This window comes from Triturus cristatus, chromosome 3_2, assembly GCF_964204655.1.
Source record: "Triturus cristatus chromosome 3_2, aTriCri1.1, whole genome shotgun sequence".
Classification (NCBI taxonomy): Eukaryota; Metazoa; Chordata; class Amphibia; order Caudata; family Salamandridae; genus Triturus; species Triturus cristatus.
In genome coordinates this window covers 166,081,890-166,101,906 of record NC_140584.1, presented here as the reverse complement: position 1 = coordinate 166,101,906, position 20,017 = coordinate 166,081,890, and the positions used below count along the sequence as shown (strand labels likewise).

The following is a 20,017-nucleotide window of genomic DNA, read 5'->3' as shown; positions in this document are numbered from 1 at the left end:
ATCATCCTCTCATTTGTTCTGCTTTCCAGGGGTCTGCCTTTTCACTATTGGGACCAGCTGGCATCACCCAGAAATGTTGTTGGTGTGGTTACGTATCAACACTAAATGCCTGCATGATAGTGCTTCAGTCTAAATAGGCACGCTCTGCCTGCTATTGTTTACTATGCAAAAATCATTCCTCTGAGCTTCAGGCAGGAATCTTGCCTGTCGAGCCTAACCCTTTTAATGCTATCCTGAGGTGCACTGTACAATAATCTTTAATCTTATATTGAATGAAGCGGGGCAATGCTGGAGAAGATGGAATGGTTTGATGTCCTTTGTACTTACAACAGTACAATTGGTACTATTGGCTAAATATGTGAAAAGCAATCCTGTCGATATTGACAGGGTCCTCCCCTATCTGTTTCCAAGGATTTTGATATCCTTTGGTGTAGGGGGTGGACTTTCTTGGGAAGTTATAGCACAGTGCACTCGCTTCCTGACATAACCCGTCAAAACAGCCTTGCTCTGGCCATCAACCTCCTTTACACCCAAAAACCTCTCTGATCCTGGCACAAGGTCATTTTGAAAATTTTCTGCAAAAATGAGACAATATGGCTGCTGGTACTAGCTATTAGAATATATACGATATGAGATCAAGTTAAATGTAGCATCTTTGAAAATGTTAAACTAAAAAGTAAGTTTCAAACAGTTCCTAAGATGCACTAGATGATGTGAATTTTCCTTCAAGGATGGCCCCTTAATAAACGACACTCATGAGAAGAACCATGTAACTGCTTCTCACTAGTACAGCTGCATTCAAGTTGATCTCACCTTTCAGTACTCTGTTTACTGCAGACATTAGGACGTTCTCTTCATGATCTGCCAGACTCATTATCCGCATTTTATTTGCCAAGTGCCTGTTCTCTACTTCTTCTCCCCCTTGGCTTCCCCCTCACTGCTAAATAAGGTCCTCACCATGGCAGGAGCTGACTGCAAAACCGATCCGCTTGCGAGCACGGTCAAAGACCACATAGAAGCCCTCCATGATCACGGCTCCCATCACAGTCCCAGTGGATGATTGGGAGATGGCAAACTTGTAGCAGTCGTCCTGAGAGGTTGCCACATCCTCCACAGGCCGCAGGTATTGCTAGGAGAAAGGACAGCACTGTCATTAGTGATATTATATTTGTTTCAGAAAAGAGAATTCCTTTCCCTAGCACAGGAATTTATCGTGTTCCTGTAAACTCTGCCATCAATAACAAAATCTGTGAAGGGGAGGTGTGCACCTGTGGAGATGTCAACAATACATTCAATCAGACCACACACTTCAGAAAGCGTTCCACAACAAATCACATTTACATAAACATGCCCTGATACATTTCCCTCTCTCTGCATGACTCCCTACAACTCACATTCAGCAGTATCACTTAACGTACAGACCCAAACAGGCCATACAACTCACCACAACAACATTAAGCAAGCTCCAACAACAAACATACTCTTCCCATCTCTTTCTCCTGCACACAAAATCATGGACCCCACAACCTAGGTGTCTTACTTCACACACTTTTTTGAAGATGTTGCCGCTGCACATCACACATTACATTTGTACTTCTCCAAACTGTTGCTGAACACTCGATTTTGTTTTTAATCTAAGTTTAGTTTGAAATCTCTTTATTGAGGTATGAACAAACAAGAAATAATGCCTAAGTCACAGGCTGGCATCCAACATAGTGCTTCGCAGAGCATCAGGATAATCCCAAAACAACCCCCCCTCCTCCCTTCACCCTCCCACCCCACCCCCACCCACCTCCTCTCCCAAAGGAATAGCTAGACAACAGAAGAGAGGGGGGAAAAGCAAACCCTGCGTTCCATTGCTCATGGCCATAATGCTTAACTCATGCTTTGGTGCAGTTCGGGAAGGCGTAAAAGCCATAAATATCTAGGACAGGACAGTTAACGGAATTCAGTGCACAATAGGGTAATAAATTAAATCTAAGTTTGTGGAAAAAGTGACTCTCACTTGTGCCTGTTAGGGGGAGGTGACTTCTTTGTTATCTCTCTCAAGTCCCTTCCACCTAAATGACTGCCTTGGCCCAGCCTCTTCCAACTTAACATCCAGAACACAAAGCCTGTGCAGATGACACAAACCTCACTGCTAATGGCCAATCGGCTAATGGCCAAGGAGACCTGGGACTGGAACACTGCTTGAATTATAGCGAGTTAATCATTGTCTAGTTCGTTATTGGCTTTGCAAAAAGGCCTACATAGGACTATACCAACAGGAACACTGACTAAAAACTTAAATTAGAAACTTTGTAAACAAAAATAAAAAAAATAGGCAGAGAAATAGCTCACACTTTCCAAAGGGACCCGTTCTTTAATTTATTCAATGGTGATTATGTTTTTGAATCGCCTGGCTGTAAAAGTAAGGCCAATAAGAACGGTGATATAACCATTAAACACAAAGTGATATAGGTCTGTCTTCCCCCATTGTGTCATCTATTTAATCCTAACATCTGAAAAATAACGAACCATGAGGGGCATGAAGAAACGGCTGCCTGGCCCATGAAGCATCGGGACATCGCTCTCATGGCCCAGTGAGAGCGGTACCCTTAGGACACCGTAAGTACTGCTGTCCGTTGAAACACCTGAGAAGAGGTGTGGGCAGGGCAGAAGAGTTGGCAGTCTGATCGTGCAACAAGGAGAGTGGTTGCATAGTCAACTACGAGCAGGGAGGGCAAGCACACTATACATTAACCGCAGTGCACCACAGAGGCCCTCACTCCACGAAGATGCATTTAAACCACCATCGTAAGATGTACCAGAGGGTCGAGGGCACCCACACCAATCACTCATGGCAGCTGACGTTGCCCCCATTGCAGGAAGAAAATGCATCACACTAAGTCTTCCCGGAGGGAGAAGGCAAGTGCCCAGGCGCAGGAGGACGCCTGCTAGAACTGTTTGCTGGTGCCTAACTTTTGCCAAGGCCCTGGGACAGAGGACACCTGTAACTGTTGATGGGTCTAGGCAACAGCTAAAGAGTCACAAAGGATGTGTGGCCCCTTTGGAAATTACATGCAAGTCTTGCTGTAATTACGCTTTGTCTCTCGAGGGAATGCACTTTCTATTTATCGGTCTAGCCACAACACTGTTAGCCTCTTTCTACAGCATATTATTTTCATGTGTTACGCAGTTTGAGGACTGTCTAAAGTATGGTCCTTCTCATCAGTTAGGGGCCTAATTTAAATTATCATTGTCATTAGGCCTGACTTTATTTCTTGTGAAAGTATTTAAGGATTGTAGATCTCCTTTTTAAATTATCAAAAAACTGGTGACATTTGTAGGCCTAAGAGTTATGTGTGAAAAGTTAAATACTACAATTATTGCTTTATTTAGGAAATATTGCTAGTTTTGTATATGTTAGGCACCACTGGTGTGGAGTTTGCTTCATGGTAACTCACAGATAACACAAACATGCTAGGGTTAAGTGGTTAGTTTTTTCTGTGATGAATCCTTAGGGTAGGTAATTGGCACCCTGGTTATGTGCCAGGGTGCTTTTAGGAGGGTTTTACATTTGAATTCCCATCAGGAACCTGTTGTCTATTGGGTATACTGTTTTGCCAACTGTATATTGTGTACTTATTTGTAATTTTTACAAAAGGTGTTTACCTGTGTGTAATATTTGGTAATAAGTGTTCAAAGTTTTGCCCGCCTCTGGGGCTCCATAGGCTCCTCTTGGTCAAGAAGTGATGTTTACTCAAATGTAAATTGGAAATCTCATTTAAAATGATTGAAAACTGCTCTTCATGCAAGAAGGGGCCTAACGCGATTTAATCTCCTTCTCGGTGGTTATTACATTCACACCATTAGTTATTCTGTATGGTTGCACAGCTCTCTTCTTTACTGAATTCCTGACTCTGGGAAATTGGAAGGGAAAATTCTGTAGAGAGCTCTACATGTGCCTATGTTTGTTAGCACTGAGTGGTTAACACTCGAGCTTAGCCCGAGGGGCTTCACTATGACGCCAAAGCCTTGGGATAGAAATGTAACATTCTCTTCAACAGATAATCCTCTCTCATTACTACCTGGCCTGTTTCTATGACAGTTTTTTGAGTGACTTGGCATGGACTATTACAAAGAAGACGATTGCTATATCTTTGTTTGTGAATTCTTTTATGTCTTCTCCCCTTTTTAACCCCTCAGACATCAATTTTAATAAGAAATATGTTACATATAATTCTATCGGAACACCATTCTTTTACAAGCCACTTTAGTCACTTTGAAAAAATGGCACATTTATATTAGGTTACACTATGATGCACCGAGTTGCAATGGGCACTTAAGTATTGAGCCTGATACGTCAACACAAAACTTACTGTTGACGGCCAGAATGGGTTTAGTTCCTCAGCACTCATACATATTAGTAAATGCTAATTTGAATACAATGATAAACTGCAGATATGTTTATAAAACGCCTAGTCTAAGTGCTTAACTTTTTTGTATGAAGCTTCCCAGTGCTGGAATTTGGTAGGTGACGCCTTTGGTTATTAAGTACAGTGCCAGGATATGTGCAAATGATTTTAGTTTTTTTGTACTAGGTAGCATGAAATGGATACCACAGCATCAGTTATTTTTTTTTTTAATTAAGTGTAGTGCATTAATTATTTAATTGATTCTTTGTTGGGATCTTTCACTTTGTTTTAGTATGTTTTAACAGAATTGTTTTTATTTTGTTTGTATTGGCATTTGTTTGTTTATTTCAGAAATAAGTAAACATATAATTAAACTACTGGCTGGACAAAGATTTATTGATATGCAGACATAATATTGTGATTGCACATGACAACAAGATTACACTATTAGTGTGAAAAATGTACTTGTAACGGAGACTCCCTACCTCGGATCTGGCCCCCCTTACTTACCCTGTCCGGGGCGTCCCTTCCGCTCAATCCTCCCGGCCCGGACAGTCCATCCAGGGTTTCAACCACAGCCTCGGTGACCCCAGGAACCCCGCCCCTCTTTCTCTTACAGGAGCCAATCCCGAACAACGACCCACCGGAAGGACAACCCCTGACTCCCGGAAGTCCCTCATACCCGTTCCCCGCCAGAGACAGAAAAGCCGGAAGACAGGAAGCAGAAGTCGTCGAAGGATCGTGGCAGGAGAGTTCGGCAGGAGATACGACGAAAGGAGAGGACGAGAGCGGCGAACCAGAAGAGTGGTCGGAAGACTGGTGGAGTCCCCCGGAGGAGGCTGAAGAGCGGCCGTAACTCGGATGAGAGTTACGGCGGAGCCCGTGAGTACCAGCTTTCCTCCAGTATAGCACTCTAAAGTGCCCGTGTGTACCCTAGACTCTCTGTAGATAGATGTATATAGTCTCTCTCCTGTTAGCACCCCTGCACACTGATAGAATCTATCAGTATCCATTGTACAGCACCTCACGTTTTGTAAATAGTACCCCAATCAAGCCCTTTTCCGAACACCCATCTTTCTTCGACTTATCCCTCTTTCTCCCCGTCCCTTCCCTTCCCCTCACACTCCCCTCCTCTTTTGTCACTCCCGGTGAAGGTTACGGCAGCGACATAGAGTGTCCGCAGGACTAACGGCTCCTTCTGTGTTTTGTCTCACTGCCCTCCGAGGTGTCCGTCCTTCCCCCCTTCCTGGGACCAACGTCGGCGACTTGGACAGCAGAAGACCTTCGGTGACGACGACCGCAACCGACGGGGCCCCACATCGTTTCTACCCCCTCCTCCTGCAGAAGACCTGTATTCTATCCTGTTGCACACCGTACCTTGGACACAATAAAGTAGACTATTGCACACTATATACGGCCTCCTTGCCTGCTTTTCCAGCCCGCCGAATCCCGACGATCACAGGTGGTGTCAGAAGTGGGATCAGCTGGAAGCATGGAGGCCGTAATAAAGAAAATGGCGGAGAATCAGGAGCAGTTGGGGATAATGATGGAGCGGTTCTTGAAGACGGCCGAAGACGATCGCGGCCAACTACACGATGTGTTACGGGGTCAGGGGACCACCCATGAACAGGCTATGGGGAAACTGACCACGGTGTTGGAGCACCAGAGACCAGCCACCTCCCTACCGGCAGTGGTACTGCAAAAATACGTACCCGGGGAGGATCCCGACTTTTTCTTTACCAATTTTGAGAGATTGGCACAGGCTGCAGCATGGCCTGCCGACCGCTGGGGTCACTACCTGGGTCCCTTATTGACCGGCGAATTACAGGCGGCGTACCAACAGGCTAACGTACAGGGTACCACACCTTATGGGGACATAAAGAAATGCATCCTTGAACGGTTGGGCATCGACGATGAAACCTATTGCAGGAAACTACGGCAAATCAAGGAGGGACCCCAGGAAACCCCGAGAGCTCTATCCTTTAGGATTAAAGACCTGGCTAATAGGTGGTTAAGACCGGAATCCTCCACCATGGAAGACGTGTTACAAAAAATCTACCTGGAACAATTTCTGATGTCATTGTTGCCCGGCACCCAAAGGTGGGTACGACAACATGCCCACCTTACCCTAGACACTGCGGTGGAAATCGCGAGTGCCTACAGTCGGGCACAGGAGACCCAACGAAGTAAGGAAGATCCGCCCCACAAACCACATCCCTCCATAAACCTCCGACCTCCCCGTCCTTCTTTCCAGAGGCGACCGGAACCAATCCCCCTGCTCCCGTACCCCGTACCTCCCCGACCTAATAACCCCGGACCCCAGTGTTACCATTGCGGGGCTTTTGGTCATATTGCTCGGTTATGCCCCCAGAAGGAGGAACCCATGGAGGTGGGACTCGCCAGGAATTATGTGTGTTCGGTCCCAGGCATGTCACCTCCGTCGTTCCGCTGCCCTGTAAGCATCGATGGACAACCACTTATGGCCTTGGCTGACTCAGGGTGTCGACAGAGCGTTCTCCGGCCCCAACTCTTGCCTCAACCTGTGGGGCCGACGTCAGGCACGGTCGCCATTCAATGTGTCCATGGAGACACAAAACAGTACCCCACTACCCAAGTTCGGGTCCAACACCCCAAGGATCCTGGAACCACCCTCTCTGTTGGTCTTGTCCCCACTCTACCGGAACAGGCCATTCTGGGAAGTGACTATATGGGACTACCAGGACTTCTGCAAGAAACAACTGATTCCCTGACCCGTTGGTGGGGAGAAGCCCCGTTCCCTCAAGGACCTGTTTCCCCTAGGACTGAACCCAAACCACCAAAACCCAAGGCCCAGAAAAAGAAGGAGAGACGTGAATACACCGGTGTCTTCCCAGTGACACTCGAAGAACACCCGTGGCAGACCGACAGAGAATTCAGGGCAGCCCAGCGAGAGGATCCGGTGCTGCAGGAAGCATGGGCCAAGGCAGTAGACCACGAGGATCCTCTTATAGTAGGTCCCTACTTCTTTAAGAAACATGGGTTGCTGTATCGGAAGGGAGGGACCCACCAAAACCCTCAATTACTCATACCCGGTCCCTTCCGGGAGAAGGTGCTCTTTCTGGCCCACAGCCACCTTCTGGGGGGACATTTCGGAGACGAGAAAACCAGCCAAGCGATCTTAGACAGGTTCTATTGGCCAGGGGTACACCAAACCATCAAAACATACTGCAGAGAGTGCCCGGTCTGTCAAAAACACAGTAGATACCAACCTCCAAGGGTACCCCTACAACCCCTTCCCCTCATTGACGTCCCTTTCAGCAGGGTAGGTATGGACATCATAGGGCCCTTACTACCTTCCCGAAGTGGCTGCCGATACGCCCTAGTTATCGTGGACTACGCCACCCGCTTTCCCGAAGCCCTTCCCCTGCGACAACCCACCGCCCAAAACGTTGCGAAAGCTCTCATCGCTGTGTTCTCACGGGTAGGATTTCCCCGGGAGATCCTGACGGATCAGGGCACTCCCTTCGTCTCCACCCTTATGAAACAGGTCTGCTCCCAACTAGGGATTAAACAGATACGCACCTCGGCGTATCATCCACAAACCGATGGGTTGGTGGAACGATACAATGCCACATTAAAACAAACCCTAAAGAAACTATTAGGGCTGGAGGCGAGGAGATGGGAGGATATGTTGCCCCTTGCCTTATTTGCAATACGTTGCAAGACTCAGAGCAGCACAGGATATTCACCCTACGAACTGTTGTATGGCCGACCCCCTCGTTCTCTATTGGACATGGCTCAAGAAGCCTGGGAGGCAGAACCAGATCGCACCCGTCCCCTCCCAGAATATATGGAGAACCTCAAAACCCACTTGTCTCTAATAAGGGACATCGTACATCAGAATCTTACACAGGCACAAGAGAAACAGAAGGGTCAGTATGACAGAGGCACAAAACACCGGGTCTTCTCAGCGGGAGATCTAGTTCTCTTAATGATGCCCTCCTCCGACCAAAAGCTCCTTGGACAATGACAAGGTCCCTATACCATACTCTGACAAATAACCCCTGTCACCTACGAAGTACAACTAGACCCCACACGGGGTACCACCCAGATTTATCACGTCAACTTACTAAAAAAATGGGAAGGTCCTCGTCCCGTCCTAGCCGGCTCTATGGGTCTGGAACCCCTTTCTTTCTCCCCTTGCATAGACCCCGCCCTACCTCCGTCCCTGAGTGTAGCCCTCCAGCATCGTCTCTCCCCTTTACAACAGGTGTTTTCCTCTTTGCCTGGTCATACCTCCATCACTGAGCACGCCATACAAACGAGTCCGGGGAAGGTGGTCCGGCAAAGGCCTTATAGGGTCCCTGAAGCCCGTAGAGCGATCATACACCAAGAAATAGAACAGATGTTAAAGCTGGGCATTATAGAACCCTCTGTAAGTGACTGGAATTCCCCAATTGTGCTTGTACCCAAACCTGATGGGTCTGTGAGATTTTGTATTGATTTCCGGGAAGTCAATAAGATATCATCCTTTGACACATACCCGTTACCCCGAGTAGACGAGATGGTCGAGCGTATAGGGAAAGCCCAGTACATATCCACTCTGGACCTTTGTAAGGGGTACTGGCAGATACCTCTTAGAAAAGAAGACCGACAGAAAACAGCATTTTCGACCCCTGCAGGTTTATATCAGTTCCTCGTCCTCCCCTTTGGCCTCCATGGCGCGCCCGCCACATTCCAACGGGCCATGAATCATATCTTACGACCCCACACTCAGTATGCAGGGGCCTACCTCGACGATATAGTCATCTACAGCGACACCTGGTCACAACACTTGGAGCATCTCCACAACGTCATTTCCTCTTTGGGCTCCTATGGGTTCACGATTAATCCAGCCAAAACCACCCTGGCAGCCCAAACCGTTAAATATCTAGGATACCTCCTGGGTGAGGGCCTCATACGGCCCCAGAGAAGCAAAACAGAAGCTATCCATTCCCTCCCCTTTCCCCAGACCAGAAAAGACTTGCGGGCCTTTCTGGGCCTTCTTGGTTACTATCGCAGGTTTGTACCCAATTTCTCCCAAAGGGCCGCCCCGCTCACTGACCTATTGAAGAAATCCACGAAAACAGAGGCCATCCTGAAAAACCCGACTCCCCTATTGTGGCATGCATTTACCGATCTGAAGAAAGCCTTGACCTCCGATCCCGTACTAGTTAGTCCGGATTATACACAACCCTTCCTACTTCAGACAGATGCTTCAGAACAGGGTTTAGGGGCAGTACTGTCACAGAAGGACCATGAGGGGAACGAAAGACCCATTCTTTACCTCAGCAGGAAACTGTTTCCTCGAGAACGGAATTATGCCGTCGTGGAGAAAGAAGCTTTGGCGATTAAATGGGCGGTGGACAGTCTCCGTTACTACCTAGAAGGGCGTGACTTTACCATCTTCACAGATCACGCCCCCCTTGAGTGGATGGCCCGGAACAAGGGGCACAATGACCGTGTCCTGCGGTGGTTCCTGGCCCTCCAACCGTACCGCTTCAAAACAGTACATCGAAAAGGCATAGAACAGGGTAACGCGGACTTTCTCTCTCGCTATCCACTGTCCACACCGGATACAAGAAAGACAGCTAGGGAAAGGGAATGTAACGGAGACTCCCTACCTCGGATCTGGCCCCCCTTACTTACCCTGTCCGGGGCGTCCCTTCCGCTCAATCCTCCCGGCCCGGACAGTCCATCCAGGGTTTCAACCACAGCCTCGGTGACCCCAGGAACCCCGCCCCTCTTTCTCTTACAGGAGCCAATCCCGAACAACGACCCACCGGAAGGACAACCCCTGACTCCCGGAAGTCCCTCATACCCGTTCCCCGCCAGAGACAGAAAAGCCGGAAGACAGGAAGCAGAAGTCGTCGAAGGATCGTGGCAGGAGAGTTCGGCAGGAGATACGACGAAAGGAGAGGACGAGAGCGGCGAACCAGAAGAGTGGTCGGAAGACTGGTGGAGTCCCCCGGAGGAGGCTGAAGAACGGCCGTAACTCAGATGAGAGTTACGGCGGAGCCCGTGAGTACCAGCTTTCCTTCAGTATAGCACTCTAAAGTGCCCGTGTGTACCCTAGACTCTCTGTAGATAGATGTATATAGTCTCTCTCCTGTTAGCACCCCTGCACACTGATAGAATCTATCAGTATCCATTGTACAGCACCTCACGTTTTGTAAATAGTACCCCACTCAAGCCCTTTTCCGAACACCCATCTTTCTTCGACTTATCCCTCTTTCTCCCCGTCCCTTCCCCTCACACTTCCCTCCTCTTTTGTCACTCCCGGTGAAGGTTACGGCAGCGACATAGAGTGTCCGCAGGACTAACGGCTCCTTCTGTGTTTTGTCTCACTGCCCTCCGAGGTGTCCGTCCTTCCCCCCTTCCTGGGACCAACGTCGGCGACTTGGACAGCAGAAGACCTTCGGTGACGACGACCGCAACCGACGGGGCCCCACATCGTTTCTACCCCCTCCTACTGCAGAAGACCTGTATTCTATCCTGTTGCACACCGTACCTTGGACACAATAAAGTAGACTATTGCACACTATATACGGCCTCCTTGCCTGCTTTTCCAGCCCGCCGAATCCCGACGATCACAGTACTCTTATCAGCGGATTAAAATAAAGTGTCCTCTTCATCATCACTTACTCTCAGATTACAACATCAGAGTCATATGCTTCACCTCTACCCATAGATATTGTGGTACATGGTCCCAAATATTGCGTATTCTTGCCAAAAGATGTATGTGTACTACAGATATGTCATTACAATTTAGGAGATCAAATAGCTTCTCTTTTTTTGTTCAGTGAGGTACCAGAGCATGGCCATCCTTCTGTTTGCCTTTAGTAAATCCACAGCTGTAAATCCGCTCTATGATTTGGGTATATTATCTACATTACCCAGAAATCCAACAAGCGGGTAAAACTGATATTCATGGCATTCAAAACATCAGTGAACCAAAAATGATGTCTCATCAGGCGCTTCTAGGCCAGATGTCTTGTTTGGAAGTCTGCTACATCTAAAATGGAGTGCTTTCACAAATCATCTTGACTAGAGTCAGATTTGTCCATCAAAACAGGGGTACCTTAAAGGAGATGCACACATTTCAACTGCAAATGCTTGCTGCTCAGGACACATCTTCGATCTCATTGCAACAGGACTCTTTGCTGTCAGCCGTTAATTCCAAACTCCCCCCACCCCGCCTCGCCATAGCATTATTTTTCATGCTTGCTCTGTTGCTGTTGCAGTGGCTGTCAGAGCTTCATCATATAAAAAGGAAGATATTTGTCAGAACCTTCTGGGAACACATTGCAAAAAACATAAAGAAAACCTGTCACCAGTGCTTTTATTCTAAAGAAAGAGAAAGGGTTTCTTCCAGAAAATTATTTCAGAACTGCTGCTTAAGCCCTCGTACTGACCTAGCTGAATGGTGTTGACTCGGTACTCCATGGCATTACAGACTCTATGCTGGCCCTACTTAAAGGCGTCTCATCCAGGGCATGATGAAAAATGGTCACATCACACCCATCCTCCTAGAACTCCATTGACTCCTCTCGCCGGCCCCCATCATCTCCAAACCCTGCAGCATCATTCTAAGCCCATAATGATCAGCACCCTGCTTATTTTGCAGTCAAGTTCACCATCTCTGTTGGTTCTCAGCCACACCCACAGCCAGAACACCATCAGACTGCAGACTAAGTGCAAACAAGCATTGGAAAAACCTTGAGGTCTTTGGCAACGTGTTTTAGCCATTATGTACACTAGTGTGGCTGCTGTTCAGCATGGCTAAAAGTGATGTGGAGAGGGGTGGGCTGGACGGGGGAGAGTGGAATGGGATCGATTGGGGTAGAGGAGAATGGGGTAAATTGGTGTGGAGTAGAATGGAGGGGGTAGATTGAAGTGGGGAGTTGGGTAGGTTAGCAGGTAGATTGGGGTGGAGTGGGGTAGATTGAAGTGGAGTAGGTTGGGGTAGATTAGAGTGGGTTAGAATGGAGGGGGTAGAATGGAGTAGCGTAGATTGGGTGGATAATAATAGGGTAGAATAGAATGCAGTGGGGATTGAATGGAGTAGAGTGGAGTGGGTAGATTCGAGGAGTAGGACTGAAGTGGTGTGGGGTACATTGGGATGGGGTAGAATGGAATGAGGTGGAGTGGGATAGATTGGAGTGAAGTAGATTGGATTGGGGTAGATTGGAGTCAGGAAGTGTGGTAGATTGAATTGGGGTAGATTGGATGAAGTGGAGTAGACCGGCGTGGAGTGGGGGAGATTCGGGAAGAATGGAGTGCTGCAGATTGGAGTGGACTGGAATGGGGTAGATTGGACTGGGTGGGGTAGAAATAAATAGATTGGAGTGGAGTGGGGCAGAGTGGAGTAGATAGGAGTGGGGTAGTTTGGGAGGATTATGGTGTGGGATAGATTGGAGACGAGTTGCATAGAGTTGTGTGGGGTAGAATGGGATGGGACAGCGTAACTTGGATGGGGTAGATTGGAGCGGGGTAGATTGGAGTGGGGCGGATTGGATGTGGTAGATTTGAGTTGGCTAGTTTGGTGTGGAGTGGGGTAGGGTAGACTGGAGTGGGATGAAGTGGGGTAGATTGGAGTGGAGTGGGTTCGACTGGACTGTAGCGGGGTAGAATAGGATGGCATGTGGTAGACTGTGAAGTGGAGTGGGGTAGACTGGGTAGAGTGAAATGCAGTGTGTTAGATTAAGGTAGAGTGTGGTGGGGTAGATTGGGTAGACTAGAGTAGGTAGATTGGAGTGGGGTAGACTGGAGCGGAGTTGATAAATTGGAGTGGAGTCGAGATTGGAATGAAGAGAGACTGGGGAAGAGTGGAATGGAGGAGGGTAGATTGGAGTGGGGTAGATTATGGTGGAGTGGGGTAGATCGGGTGGATTAGAGTAGGGTAGGCTGGAATGAAGTGAGGCAGATTGGAATGGGGAGATTAGAGAGGGGTAGATTGAAGAAGGATTATTGGAGTGGAGTGTGGTAGATTGGAGTGGAATGGGTAGATTGGAGTGGAGTGGGCTGGACTAGAGTGGGGTGCGGTAGACTGCAGTGGGGGTGGAATAGGGTACATTGGAGAGGAGTGGGTAGATTGGAGAGGAGTAGATGGGGTAGAGTAGGGTAGATTGGGGTGGGGTAGATTGAGAAGGGGTAGATGGGAGTCTGGTAGATTGGGGTGGAGTGGAATGGGGTGAAGTGGGTTAGAATGGAGTGGGGTCGATTTGAGTGGAGTGTGGTAGAATGGAGTGGTGAAGATTGGAGTGAAATGGAGTAGGATAGTTTTGGGTAGAGTGGGAAGTGTTGTAGAGTGGAGTAGGGTGTATTAGAGTGGAATGGAGTGGTGAAGTATGGTTTGAATGAAGTGTGGTAGATTGGAGTGGGGTGGGGAGGAGTGGGGCAGATTGTGGTAGATTGGAGTGAGTAGATTGTGGTAGATTGGGGTGGGGTAGTTTAGAGAGGAGTTGGATAGATTGCAGTGGAGTTTGGAGTGGAGCGGGGGGACATTGGAATGGAGTGGGGTAAATTGGAGTGGAGTAGAGTGGGGTAGATATAGAGTGGACTGGGAAACATTGCTGTGAGGTGGATTTGGGAAGTTTGGAGTTGGGTAGATTCGAGTGGAGTGAGTTAGATTGGAGTAGATTGGAGCAGAGTGAGATAGATTTGAGTGGAGTACAGTGGCTAAGATTTAATATAGTGGGGTAAATTTGAGGGGAATGGGGTAGATTGGGGTAGATTGGAGTGGGGTCGATTATAGTGGAGAGGGGTAGATTGGATTGTAGTATAGTGGATTGGTGTAGATTGGAGTGGGGTAGATTGAAGTGGGGTAAATTGGACTGAAGTAGGTGTGAGTGGAGTAGAGTGGGGTGAGGTAGATTCGAGTGGAGTCGGGTGGATTGGATTGGATTGGCGTAGATTGGAGTGGGGTGTATTAGAGTAGATTGGAGTTGCATAGACTGGGTTAGATTGGAGCAGATTGGCAAGATCTGAGTGGAGTGCAGAAGATTGGTGTGGAATGGGGTAGATTGGGGTGGAGTGGGGCAGATTGGAGAGAAGTGGGTTAGACTGGAGTGGGGTAGATAGAAGTGTGGAAGATTGAGGTAGAGTGGAATAGATCGTATTGGAGTAGGGTGGATTGGATCATAGTGGGATAGTTTGGGGTAGATTGGAGTGGGTTAGATTGAAGTGGAGTAGGTTGGAGTGGGTAAACTGGGGTGGGGTAGATTGGAGTGGAGTGGGGCAAATTGGAATGAAGTGGGGGTAAACTGGGTGGAGTGGAGTAGATTGGGGTAGATTGTAGTGTAGTGGAATGGGATAGACTGGAGTGGAGTGGTGTGGATTGGAGGGCGTAGAGTGGAATGGCATGTTGTGTCCTGGAGTGAGTGACGTAGGTTGGAGTGGCGTGGAGTCGAGTATCGTGGCATGTCGTAGAGTGGAGTGGAGTGTCGTAGAATAGAGTGGCGTGGCATAGAGTGGAAGGGCATAGAGTGGAAGGGCATGGAGTGGAGTGGCGTGGTGTGGAGTATGCATAGTGTGGTAGCGCACTGCCATTACAGACAACACATTTTCTATTGAAATGACCATTACATTGGCAGTGAAATACAGTTTTACTGTACACAAATGATAATGTGTGCAAATGTCATCACCCAGTGTATTGATGTGTTTTGATCGTATTCAAATAATTGGTTCCACCATACTTCAGAATTACAAAAACATGTGCTTCCATTTGCACTAATTCTGATATATGCTGGAACATCAGCACAGTTATTTTTTTTTGTTGCATGATAGAAAAAAAAATCTTACACCCTCTCCTCTTACATGGATACTTAGCAGGATTGTCACATACATTCTCTCACGTTGAAGTCAGATTAAGAAAAGTAAACACTAGGCTCCCAACAAGTTAATAAAGCCAACGAATAGAAAGCCAGAAAATGTGAGTTACAAACCACAATGCCAATGCTCAGCAACGGGTGGAAGGCATTCCAAGGTCAGCTTTTGGAATGTCTCCAAGATATCTTTAGCAAACCAGACAGCTGTGCTGTCTGGTAGGCTGCAGCATAAAAAACAAAAAAGCATCCACAAAACTGGAACAATATCCCTCTATGTTATTTTATGTGTATTTGTAAAGTGCACTATCACCCCTGAGGGTATTCTAGCACTGAGCAGGTGTGTGCGCCTAGCCCTGCCTATGGAAAGTTGGTTAATTGAAAAGCCAGGTCTTCAGCTTCTTGCAGAATTCAAGAAAAGAGGAGGAAGCTCCGATGTTGAGATGGAGGCCGGTCTATCAGGTCTTCCCCCAACGATGTCAAATTTAGGAAAGAGTTGAATACCCACCTCTTCAAAGAAGTATACATCAAAATGCAATACTAGTACACAAACCAGCTACCTCTCTTACCACTCATTGACATTATTTTTTCTTTTACCCTGCACATTGCTCTGCTGCCTTTTTACTCTGTTCCCACTACAGAAATACAATATACATACATACACAAACCATCTATAACAATGATTTTGTTAGCAGCTTTAATCCACACAGCAGACCTCTGAAGGTTTGATAGAGATCTTTCAATCTACAGAGCAGTCTGAAGTACAATACAATCATATTCTCTATCACATTTTTACACTTAGTTGTATGCTGCCTAGGATTTGTTTGATCCTGTCTTTTACATGCGTTGAATATTGGTATTGCTAGTGAGTGGTATAAGGAAACTTTAGCATCTAAAGGCCAGCAGAGAAGTACTCCTGTAGAGTTTTTCCAGATCCAGTCTGACGCTCAAGAAATATTCACAAAGTGACGAATCTGGGGTTAGATAGAATAGCCACCATAAAAAGCATTACCAAAATTAAGTAACTTGTTCTTTATGAAGGTAACATTCCATGGCTTCCTGTACTTCCATAGTAAAATATGGGAACAATATTTGGCCCCTTCATATTCCAAGCTATTGCTTTCCGGCTCTCTGTTTGTTGCTGCATCCCTGTCTAGACCATTCATCAACTAGGTGATTATTCGATACAGTGACTGGTTGGGAAACAGCAGCTGCTTAAGCACTCTGCATACTTGTTCCACCACAAAAATTGTAAGCAGTTCCTCACTCCCAAACAATGATGTTTAATAGTTCCTCCACAAAAATATTTGTTTTCCCTACTGCTGTAACCTCTGGGATTTTAATAACTCAGATATTATCGCTGTCCGCACACTCTTCGTGGTCCTCATTACTGACTTCTACAACCTCCAGCACATATTCGATCTTCAGTAGTTTGCGGTCGGACATCTTGCTGTCATACTCGGCATTTGAAATCTTCCTTTCTCTGGCTGGATGTTTGTCCATTCTGTTTTTTTATTTGGATCAGCCTCAGAGTTAAGGAGTCAATTTTATTGTAACGTCAAATGAATGGAGACTGAAATGCAGTAATCAGTTCACTTGTAGGACATTATCATAATATTATGGGAAAGCAGAGTGTACAGTACAACTGTTGGACAGCTCAGTGGATCAGTAATGTGATTACATAAAACGTTCTCACACTTGTGTTATTGTCCTAATGGCACCAAGAATTCAGTTTATTTCCCTCTATCACTCCAACCAATTCTCATCTTCATGCCAACTTGTACTCTTACAAGCACTGGCATTACGGGCTACAAATAAGTAGCCATATTCTACCCACTAATAGTAAGGGTGAAAGTTAATCAAGATGGGTACCAATGTTTTCCTACCCCGGTCAGTTTCGGATCCCCCACCAGCAGCAGTCTCAAACAAGATGAGAGACATCTCCCACCACATTTAGTAGTGGGAGATGAGGAGGGTCTGCATGTCAAGGCTTTCATTCAATGCAGCATCAGGCACTGGCCTCCACAACTGGTCACAAAACCAGTCATTCAATGCTATGGTGAAGCCCACCAGCAGAAGCCACCAGCTGCTGGCTGACAAGGAACCTCCTGTTCCTGGACCTGCTCAGTTCACCAGGTAGATTCACAGGAAACCCGGCAGCCAGCTCCAGGGGCTCCAAGGCCAATGGGTCTCTACTGGAAGCTGGATAAAACAGGACTCAGCAGCCCCCTGCATTTACTGTCAGGATCACAAGGCTTTCACTAAAGAAAGCAGTCACCAGAAGCCCACTCCAGTTCTAAGTTAACCGCATTCAATACCCGGACACTTGCTCACTCCTCTGAAACTCATTCGCTCCTGAGGCACCCATTTTCCCCAAGCCACCACTCACTTGGAATGCCCTATTAATTTCCACACTCCTTAACACACCCGCACAATGCACCAAACAATCCTTTGTTCTAACAGTCCAAATCATTTCTTAGAGATACTCTCTCACTTCTCTGTGACCCTCCTCCCTCAAAATCTCTCGATTCTGCACTCACCTGTGGAAGGATGGTTATCCGGAAGGACTGGTTTGTGGCCTCGCCCATTAGGTACAGAGAAATGACTGGAAAGATGTGCCACGGAGTGGTGCCCACCTGCCAGCACACAAGTTGCTCCCCCAACCAGAATCCATCGGGAAACTTCTCTGTCTGTCAGAGGCAAGGGAGAGATCAGTGGTCAGGGATTAAAGTACTCACAGTATACCTTGTATATCAACTACCAGTCTACGGATACTCACTGGGATCTATTGTGAAATGCTCAGCTACCTTGGGAAGGGACTTAGCAAATGAAGGCCAGGGCATAGGTCTGAGCTCACTGTGCCAAAGGTCACAAGCTGCACCTCACTAACAATAACCAACCAGGCCTAAACTGGTCAGGGGCTGCTTGAGGTCTCTTTGAAAGCGGATGTACAGTGATAAGAGAAACAAAGTACACACGCTTAAGAATCTACGTTTTACATATTAAGATATATCTGACCTTTAACTTGTCGTTATGAAGTTCTAACAGTAGGTACATGTAATTTCATACGACAAATAGCATCTCAAATATAACGTTGTCATCATTCATTAAACAAAAATATTCAGCCAACATTCAGAGATTATTCTGAGATTTATCTACTGCTAGAACTTGATGAAGGTCAGCAATGTCTCTTTATGTAGAACCCAATGATCATAAAATCGTGAACTTTCTTTCTTCACTACGGCCTGGCCAATTAGACTGGCCTGTTTCTAGTGAAAAAAGAGCCAAGACTGGTTTGGATATAGTTTTGTCCCTGATTACTGTGACACCATGAGCAAAACAAAATGCATTCGAAAATGGCGCTGAGTAATTACCAGTGGCTGAGATTAATTCAAACATTCAATCCATTACGCTTTTGTTTTTTTTTATAGCCAGGATTTGAGCACATAGATTGATCTGCCTTTGTTTTATTTGGTAGGATTTAGTTGGCTGACACTGGAAAGTGAAACACATCTTTGTTCCTAAAAACTGAAAAAAGACAACACACCAGTGAATGTAGTCCAAGGTTGGTGAGCTTCCCTGCTCTCTGAGGATGGTCGCTATGAACTTACCGAGGATGCCATTTTAATGGCACTAACAGCTGCCTCAAACACCTTCTTCGGCAGCCTCAGGTTTGTGGTCCCGCTGTCCACAATGCTCTTGTCGTAGTTGTACTGCAGAGAGGGGAGGGAGAGGCAGAAGTGAGGCACAATGCTAGGTTTATATTGTTCACTCAGTGTAAAACCCCCAGAACAGCCATAATGCCCAAGACACCAGCATTCGACACAGGTGCAAGACAGTCATAATTACTACAGAGCCACCAGTCCGAAGGACTGCTCTACTGCAGGTTGGAGACACGTAAGATTCAGAATGAGCTATGGGGTTCCCCCAAATCCCTTGACCTAAGAAAGGCCAGCAGGTACAGCCGGGGAATTTCAATGTCAATCTCAGTTCTGAAAGGCTAGTGAACGTCTGGCCTTTTCTTGGTGTTCTGATGCAGAGTTACCTGGCAGTACCATATTTTGTCAGTGATGATCACAATGTGTATCCCAGGTCCAAACTAACTGGATAGCCAAGTTACTCCATATGGGAAAATGACTCTCCCGTTATAGTGAGGCCGAGCGACGGATGACTTATTTGAGTGGCAGTAGGAGTTTGATGCCGCAAGATACATTAAATAACACACTGAATGTCCGGCCATTGGTGTAGCTATAAAGAGGAATAGTGTTTTTATATAAAGGCTAGTAAAATGACCAGTTAAAAAATGAGAGAGAGAAATCAAAAAGGTGGTAGTTTTTAAAGGGCACATATATAAACCCAAATGTTGGGGCTAGATTTACACTGATCCAGTACTAGCCACTATGACATTGTCAAGGGGGTCTCTGTGTTCTTTGGGGCTTGTTGAATTTACTGTAGTGTTTGTAAACAAAATCTCAGTCAAAAATAGAGGTGGCAGACGAAAGGAGTAATACTGTTTGACAACTGTGAATAAACAATTTTCCCTCTTGATTGCAACCTCATTTTTTACCTCCAGTGAGGAATTAAGCTTGTCTTTGGTCTCAGCCCTTAAGTGCACCTAGAAATCCACAATTCTTTGTTCAATTGCAGTACGTATTGTAGAACAATACTGGCCTTGTGCTAATTTAGCCTACCAGTCTGCACAAGGGATAGCTAGTTTCTTAAAAGTAGACCAAAAAAATCAGTCAAAATTGTTCTGCTGTCAAAGATTATAAGGAA

General features: G+C 46.6%; 1 protein-coding gene across 1 annotated transcript in view; it reads right to left on the bottom strand.

The window, feature by feature from the left end:
• BACE1 (beta-secretase 1) overlaps positions 1-20,017 on the bottom strand; it is a 120,757-nt gene that overhangs the window by 55,829 nt on the left and 44,911 nt on the right. The window contains exons 6-8 of the mRNA XM_085647441.1: positions 18,853-18,954; positions 17,782-17,931; positions 958-1,129 (exon numbers count right to left, since the gene is read on the bottom strand). Of these exons, the coding sequence (XP_085503567.1) occupies positions 958-1,129; positions 17,782-17,931; positions 18,853-18,954 (424 nt within the window). The remainder of the gene's footprint in view (positions 1-957; positions 1,130-17,781; positions 17,932-18,852; positions 18,955-20,017) is intronic.